Source organism: Mandrillus leucophaeus, unplaced genomic scaffold, assembly GCF_000951045.1.
Source record: "Mandrillus leucophaeus isolate KB7577 unplaced genomic scaffold, Mleu.le_1.0 Scaffold195, whole genome shotgun sequence".
Classification (NCBI taxonomy): domain Eukaryota; kingdom Metazoa; phylum Chordata; class Mammalia; order Primates; family Cercopithecidae; genus Mandrillus; species Mandrillus leucophaeus.
In genome coordinates this window covers 2377407-2385352 of record NW_012101976.1, presented here as the reverse complement: position 1 = coordinate 2385352, position 7946 = coordinate 2377407, and the positions used below count along the sequence as shown (strand labels likewise).

General features: G+C 58.8%; 2 protein-coding genes across 5 annotated transcripts in view; one reads left to right on the top strand and one right to left on the bottom strand.

Moving 5' to 3' along the window:
- LOC105538594 (mitochondrial import inner membrane translocase subunit TIM16) overlaps positions 1-7946 on the bottom strand; it is an 89207-nt gene that overhangs the window by 21423 nt on the left and 59838 nt on the right. For all 4 annotated transcript variants that reach the window (XM_011978483.1, XM_011978484.1, XM_011978485.1 and 1 more), the window contains 10 exons: positions 4422-4476; positions 3932-3989; positions 3704-3849; positions 3526-3618; positions 3202-3339; positions 1847-1973; positions 1223-1398; positions 602-710; positions 403-489; positions 184-326 (listed from right to left, as the gene is read on the bottom strand). In XM_011978483.1, coding sequence (XP_011833873.1) covers positions 184-326; positions 403-489; positions 602-710; positions 1223-1398; positions 1847-1973; positions 3202-3339; positions 3526-3618; positions 3704-3849; positions 3932-3989; positions 4422-4476 — 1132 coding nt within the window. The remainder of the gene's footprint in view (positions 1-183; positions 327-402; positions 490-601; positions 711-1222; positions 1399-1846; positions 1974-3201; positions 3340-3525; positions 3619-3703; positions 3850-3931; positions 3990-4421; positions 4477-7946) is intronic.
- Positions 1-7946, top strand: part of VASN (vasorin) — a 30353-nt gene that overhangs the window by 6373 nt on the left and 16034 nt on the right. The window contains exon 2 of the mRNA XM_011978489.1: positions 7128-7131. The gene's annotated coding sequence lies outside the window, so the exon portion shown is untranslated. The remainder of the gene's footprint in view (positions 1-7127; positions 7132-7946) is intronic.

Below are 7946 nucleotides of genomic sequence, written 5' to 3'. Positions count from 1 at the left end.
GCTGTGCCCCCCTTCTCCTCACTGCTGGCGCTGCTCCTCCTCACTGCTGGCCCCCGGCTCCTCACTGCTGTGCCCCCCTTCTCCTCACTGCTGGCCCCACCCCTCTTCACTGCTGGCCCCGCCTCTCCTCACTGCTGGTCCTGCCTCTCCTCACTGCTGGCCCCATCTCTGCAGCCGTCCTACCTGGTCTTGGTGGCCCTGCAGCTTCAGCCGATCAACTCCAGCCTGAAGGTCCCAGATGCGAACAGTGAGGTCATAGGAGGACGAGGCTAGCACATCGGCTGCCAGTGGGTGGAAGCGCAGGGAGCAGATCTTCTCCGTGTGGCCTGGAGGAAGGCAGGGGTGATGGAGAGCCCTAGGGAGACACTGGTCACCCCAGCCCCATTCCTGAGCCTGCCTGACCTGTGAGCACAGTCTCCGGCGTGGTGAGCACCTCTTCCAGGCCCTGTGGGGGCACCCGCCACAGTCTGATTCTGGCATCCTCACCAGCTGCAGAGGACAGACAGGGGCTCATCATTGCTGGGCCCAAGACCTCTGGGCTCCCCAGTCCCCATCCGGGATCCAGGACCCGCCCTCAAGCCGAGGCATCCAGCCTCCTTACCCACAGCGAGGCGATGGGGGTCAAAGGGGTCCCAGGCCAGATCAGTCACAGCTGCCCCATTCTGCAGCGTGGGCAGTGCTGTGTCGGGCAGGCGGCCAGGCTTCCGTAGCTGTGGGAGGTGCCCCCACCCCAAGGCCCATCAGTGCCAGGCAGAAAAGCCAGCCCTGAGGGGCTGCGGGCAAGCAGCATGTCTGGGAGCCCACCCTGTGCAGCAGAGGCTCCCACCGCTGGGTGACCCAAGCTCTCTGCCCTGACCACCTTGTACTCTGAGCCCCAAGTGCCAACCACAAGGCCCCAGAGAGTGAGGGGCAGCAGCGTGAACTGGCGGGAAAAGCTCAGGCTTGGGGCTCAGGTGGCCTGGCTTTGGATCCCAGCTCCACCACTTACACAGCTGTGTGACCAGGGCAGGTCACTAAACCTCTCTGTGTCTCTTCTCCCTCATCTGTAAAATGGGGATAAAAGTGGCAGGCCCTGTGGCAGGTGGCTGGGAGGATCACAGGACAGGCAGATAGGGGACTGACACACGGTTTGTGCTCCCTGTGCCATGTGGGTAGCTAAGGCCCTGTGTCTTTACCACTGGCAGGGAACTGAGGGGCAGCCCTGGTGGGGTGGGGCCCTCACCTCGAGCACAGCCACCTGTCCCCCACTGCTGAGCAGGGGTACAGCCACACGCAGCTTGTTGGCGCAGAAGCCATCACTCTCACCAGGTGTGGTGAGGTTGAGCCCCTTGAGGTTGGTGATGTGGCTGTCTCGGTGCAGGACGGTGCCCTGAGCATGGCGGAACTTGGAACTGGGGCCTGGCGGGTGGCAGGGACATGGAACCATGTGTGAGGATGCCGTCCCCCGCTGTCCTGCACTCTGAGTCTCGGCTGCCCACTCCCCTCACTCCAGGCAGGTGTGCAGCGTGGACCTAGGCCCAGGCCTCTGCTAATCCAGTGGATGCAACTTGCCCAGGAATAATGCCTGGAACGATACCCTATTCCATGGTGGCTCGGAGGAATCTTGGTGGAGCCCAGGGCTTCAGCTGCTCGGAAGCTGGTGGCCCCAGCCGCCCTCCTGTTTTACAGGTGAGACTCAGCTGCCACACCCCAGCCCCCAGGACAAATGACCCTGCCAGTGAATCTGGCTGAGGGGGGTGCCCTGCATGAGGCCTGTGCTCAGTGGTAGGGTACAGAGGAGGATGACAGGGAGTGGGGCAGACAGGGCTCCCGTGGTAGGGGTGAGCTCCCCGTCCTGCCTCCTTACCCAGCAGGCTCTGCAGCGACCTCAGACTGGGGCTGGTCCCGATGCCACTGGTGCTGGAGAGTGAGGGCCCCAGGCTGGAGGGCGTGGAGGGCGAAGTCAGTGAACTGGGAGACGAAGAGAAGCCCTCCTGGGGAGGGGCATGGGGTCAGCCAGCCTGTTCCTGGGTGTGCTGGCCAAAGGGAGGGGGTGCCTGCCAGCTGACTCCAGGGTCACCACTCTGGGCCCCCTGTGGACTGGAGGAGCCCCCGCTGTGGGCATGGGACAGGAGCGGTGGGGGGCATGGGCATAAATGCAGACACACAGGGAAGCAGCTGAGCTTCAGACCACGGGGACAGCAAGTGGCAGCTGCTGGCTCCCGGCTCTGCAGGAGGGTGTGCCCAGCGGGTTAGATCTGCCAGTATTTTAAGAGAAGCCAGAAATCTAGATCTATATGAAAATTCTTGCTTTTTAAGTGTTTGCCCAATTTAGAAAGCACTGTGAAGTTCCTTCTTTACACTCCATGTGTTTCTCTCTCTCTGTTACACTTGACAAAGAAGGTTGGGGCCGGGCTTGGTGGCTCAAGCCTGGAATCCCAGCAGTTTGGGAGGCCAAGGCAAACAGATCACGAAGTCAGGAGTTCAAGGCCAGCCTGACCAACATGGTGAAGCCCGACTCTACTAAAAAAGTATAAAAATTGGCTGGGCGCTGTGGCTCATGCCTGTAATCCCAGCACTTTGGCGGGACAAGGAGGGTGGATCACGAGGTTAGGTGTTCAAGACCAGCCTAGCCAACATGGTGAAAACCCGTCTCTATTAAAGATACAAATTAGCCAGGCATGGTGGTGCACGCCTGTAATCCCAGCTACTCGGGAGGCTGAGGCAGGAGAATCACTTGAACCTGCGAGGAGGAGGTTGCAGTAAGCCGATGTCGCACCATTGCACTCCAGCCTAGACGACAGGGTGAGACTCATCTCAAAAAACAAAAACAAAAACAAAAACAAAACTTAGGCCAGGTGCAGTGGCTCACGCTTGTAATCCCGGCACTTTGGGAGGCCAAGGCGGGTGGATCACCTGAGGTCAGGAGTTGAAGACCAGCCTGACTAACATGGAGAAACTCCGTCTCTACTAAAAATACAAAATTAGCCAGGCGTGGTGACGCATGCCTGTAATCCCAGCTACTCGGGAGACTGAGGCAGGAGAATCACTTGAACCTGGGAGGCGGAGGTTGCAGTGAGCCGAGATCGCGCCATTGCACTCTAGCTTGGGTGACAGAGTGAGACTCTGTCTCAAAAAAAAAAAAGGCCGTTGGGCCAGTGAACACTCAGGGCAGCCACTGCGGTGTCGCTGAGGGAGGATGGGGGCGACCCTGGTACTTACACTTGCGTCTACATCACCCATGGGTGTCTCCATCACTGCAGGCTGGGCTGTGTCAGGGAGGGGCTCCATAGAGGGCACCAGACAGGAAGTGAAGCTGGGATGGGGCCGGTAGGCAGGGTTGAGGCTGACCTTCTGCACCTGCATGGAGGCCAGCAGTGGGGTGATAGGGGCATGGGCTGCCCGGTCAGGAGGGCCCCCATGGGAGGGTCGACTAGGTAGGGATGGGGGGCACCCAGCAGGCCAGACTGAGTTGGCACACAGCCACACAGGGGGCTTCCTGGAGCTTGGGGAGGCCAGGAGAGGTGAGTCAGGCCCTGGTCCTACCTGCTGGTTGTCCCCAGCCCACCAGCTGTGGGGGTCGGTGGCAGGCACACAGCCGGCAGTGTCCGGGAACAGGTCCTCGTGGAACTCCATAGACTGGCCGCAGACAAGCAGGCAGCCGGTGAGGCCCAGGCCCCCCGACTCCCCAGCCCCCGCAGCCCCTCGCCCAGGTCCCCCTCACCTTGCGGGGCACGTGGTAGCCGATGGGCACGATGGCTGTGTCGCTCAGCTGCAGGACACGGAGTACCTCGCAGCTCATGACAGCTAGCGCCTGCCGGGGCACAAGGGCGGCCCCCCGCAGCACGCTCTCCAGGACACACTGGGTCACTGTTGAGGACACCACAGGGAACAGGCAGGATGGGTGGGGGAGTGGAGGGTAGGGGAGAGGGAGCGAGGAAGCAAGGCTTACCTGGGCTCAGCGCCGGCTGCTGCGGGACCACCTCGTAACAGTACAGCTGCCTCTCGCCCTGAAATGAGTCTGAACTGAGCCCTGTTTGCTGACTGTACCCCTGGGGAGGGCCCAGCGCTGGCACCAGCTCCTCCACAGGTCCCCAAGGACCTGAGCCACAGAATCACGGTGGCTGGAGATGGGGCTCCCCCACATGCTGGGCGCTGAGCTGAGCCCTAGGCTGACTCTACCTCACTTGCCCAGCCTTGTTGTACATGGAGTGAGCACCGGGGGTGTACGTCAGTATTTATGGAGTGCTGACTGTGTGCTGACACCGCTCTATTCTCGGCCTTGTTCTCAGGAAGGCCAGTGTTCTAAGAGAGCTACAGTCACCTCGGCTGCACAGGGGAAGACACAGAGGCCCTGTTCTAGTTCCTCCTCTTTCTCGGGGAAGGCCAGGGGCTGGACTCCAGGGTGTGGATGTAGGTGGGAGCCCCAGCTTCTCACTCACCTTTCCTGCCAGGACCAGGAGCCCAGAGTCAGGGTCCAGCAGAGGCATGAGACACCTGGGGAAGAGAAGGCAGGATGGCGGGTCGGGGCAGTGGGAGGGCTGCCAGCTTCGTGACTCCATGTAGAACCCCAGGACAGGCACCACAGCGACTGGGAGCCACTTGGCCATCCAGCCATGTTCAGCCTGGTCCCCAGGAACCCCCTCCTCTCCCTGAGCTTCCCACATGCCCAACACACGCCCACACCCCAGCTGCTCCTCCCCTGGCCCTCCACCTGCACACCTGCGTCACTCCAGGACTGGAGTGGGCACAGGGGAACTTGGGCCCGATCTCAGCCCCAGCTCTTCCTCCAAGAAGACCCCACATGCATTCTGTCTCCCTCCCACCTCCGACAGCCCAGACATCAGGCCAGTATTGCCAGGGAAGGTGGAGAGGTGATGCCAGAGGCAAGGAGACCCCCGTCCCCACTCGGCACTGCCTGTGAATGGGCAGCATCTAGGAGCAGTGCAGACAGCCCTGCAGTTCCGAATCTGCACTAAGGTTTGGGGCCCTCTACTCAGTTACCCCACGTTTCCTGGGCCTCAATGATATCTTGGAAGCTCAGAGACCCCTCCACGCTGAGTTAAAGTTCCTGTGTCCAAATCTGAGCCAGGTGCCCGGGAGAAGGGGCTCCTTCGGCCGCTGGGCTTCTCTGCCCACCCCAGGCCTGCCACCCCGGCTGATCCTGCCAGCAGGATGCTCCCAGGCCTTCTCTGGCCTCGAGGCGGGAGCAGGACGGGGTGGAGGCTGGGAATAGAGTGGGCAGGCTGGAAGCCCCCAGAGCCCCTGCCACTCTATGTCCAGCTCAGCCTTGGCCAACTGTCTGGCACTGGCCGGGGCTTTATGCTTCCCTCCCGGGGCCCTTCAGAGACCCCTGCACAGCCCCTCAGCCCTGTAAGAGCTGCTTCCCACTCCAGGGCCTTCTGAGGGGAGTGGGGGCCTGGAAGGACTCTGACAGATGCCTTCCTGTGTTTCTTGCTCCTGATCTTGGCTTTTTTTTTTAGAAACAGGGTCTCCCTCTATTACCCAGGCTGGAGTGCAGTGGCACAATCATTGCTCACTGTAGCCTCAACCTCCTGGGCTCAAGCAATGCTCCCACTCAGCCTCCAGAGTGGCTGGGACTATGGGTGTGCACCACCATGCCTGGCTATTTTTACCTCTATTTTTGTAGAAACAAGGTCTCACTATGTTCCCGAGGCTGGTCTCAAACTCCTGGCCTCAAGTGATCCTGCCAAAGTGCCAGGATTAGAGGCATGAACCACTGCACTTGGTCTTGGTTTCTTGTTTCTGGGATCTGCAGGCCTGGACCCCCCAACCCAGACACTGACACCCTCAAACAGAACCCTGTCCCCACTGTGTTTCCAGGGTCAGAGGTCACCCAGCTGTGGCAGCTGTCTCTATCCCTCACCCTGGTGACAAAGGGCCCGGCCCCCTCCACTGTCCACCCATCCCCTCCTGCCAGCCGACCACTAAGCAGTGCCGCCCACCTCCCCTCCCCCACCTTCCAGGAGCCACAGAGTGGCTGGGAAGCTGGGTGGGGCCCTGGGTGTCTCCATGACTTCCTGGAGTGCCTTGGGCTGGTCACCTGTGAGTAACACAGGCCCCTAATTACTGAGGGCCCAGCAGGGTGAGCCGGGCTCAGCAATGCCCTTTGCAACCCGGCCTGATCACTGCTTGTGGTGGCGAAGGGCAGGGGACCAAGGTGGTGCATGGCCTGGAGTGCCCTCCAGACTGACACTGGCTCCACTGGGGCAGAAGCAAGTCCCTCCAGCAGCTTTGACAGGGCTTTCACTCATTCATTCGTTCACAGTCATTCACTCCTTTGATGAGCCAGTCTGTGCCTGGTCCTTGGCTCGACCTGCATGTAGGTATGCCCAGAGATGAGTGTAACAGACCCTGCCTCTGTCCTCAAGGTGCTCACAGCCTAGCACAAGAGGCAGACAGACACAATCCCATAGACAAACACGTGAAGGCAAGGTTCACCGAGGACACACAGTGACAGAACAGGGGGACTGGGCCTCAGCAGCAGGGGAGAGGGTGTTCCCTGCGATCCCAAGATCATGCAGAAATCAAACACCTCACAGGAAGAGAGTTTCAGAGAGAACACAGCCTGTGCAAAGGTCCTGTGGCATGTGGGTTCATGGCCTGTTTAAGGAACAAGATGGACAATGTGCCTGGCAGCCTGGAGAGTGTGGGTGAGGGTTGAGGCTCAGGATGGGCAGGTGGAGGCTAGATGGGAAGGGGCCTGGTGCATGTGGGGAGGGGGAGTTCTGCCTCCAGTGGACGAGCAATGAAAAGGTAACAGTGCATTTCAAGCAAAAGAGGCTAGGCCGGGCACAGTGGCTCATGTCTGTGATTCCAGCACTTTGGGAGGCTGAGGTGGGAGGATTACTTGAGCCTAGTAGGTCAACACTGTGACCAGCCTGGGCACCATCATGAGACCGTGGCTCTTCAAAAAAATTAAAAATTAAAAAATTAGCCAAGTATGCTAGCTCACGCCTATAATCCCAGCACTTTGGGAGGCCGAGGGAAGTGGGTCACTGGAGGTCAGGAGTTTGAGACCAGCCGGGCCACATGATGAAACCTTGGCTCTACTAAAAATACAAAAGTTGGCCAGGTGTGGTAGTGTGCATCTGTAATCCCAGCTACTTGGGAGGCTCAGGCAGGAGAACCGCTTGAACCTGGGAGGTGGAGTTTTCAGTGAGCCGAGATGGCACCAATGCATTCTAGCCTGAGTGACAGAGTGAGACTCCATCTCAAAAAATAAAATTAAATGCTAGCCTGGTGTGGTAGTGCACACCTGTGGTCCCAGCTGCTACAGAGGCTGAGGCAGGAAGGTCACTTGAGCCCAGGAGTTTGAGGCTGCAGTGAGTCAAGATCACATTACTGGCCGGGCATGGTGGCTCACACCTGTAATCCCAGCACTTTGGGAGGCCGAGGCGGGTAGATCACTTTAGGTCAGGAGTTTGAGACCAGCCTAGCCAACACGGTGAAAACTCATCTCTACTAAAAATGCAAAAATGAGCTGAGCATGGTGGCATGCACCTGTAATCCTAGCTACTCAGGAGGCTGGGGCAGGAGAATCACTTGAACCCAGGAGGCAGAGGTTGCAGTGAGCGGAGATTGCACCACTGCACTCCAGCCTCGGCCGCAGAGTGAGATTGCATCTCAAAAAAAAAAAAAAAAAAAAGGCGTGGGAGGTCTGAATTCAAGGGCTTACCTGAGGCTTCCTGGCATCTCTGAGAAGACAACTGAACTCAAAGGACCCTTGCAGATCTCAATGTGTTGGTTCAGGACAGCATCAGGAGAAAAATCGGTGTTGCTCGAATTCCACTTCTGATTCCAAAGAATGTGAACCAAAGCTCTCTGAAAAGGAGTTTAGAGGAAAGAGACTTTATTCCAGTAAACAGTTTTCATACCAAACACAGCTTTCATGTAAAATGCAGGTGCGGTCCAGAGAACAATGGGAAATTTGACTTTTATGGAGG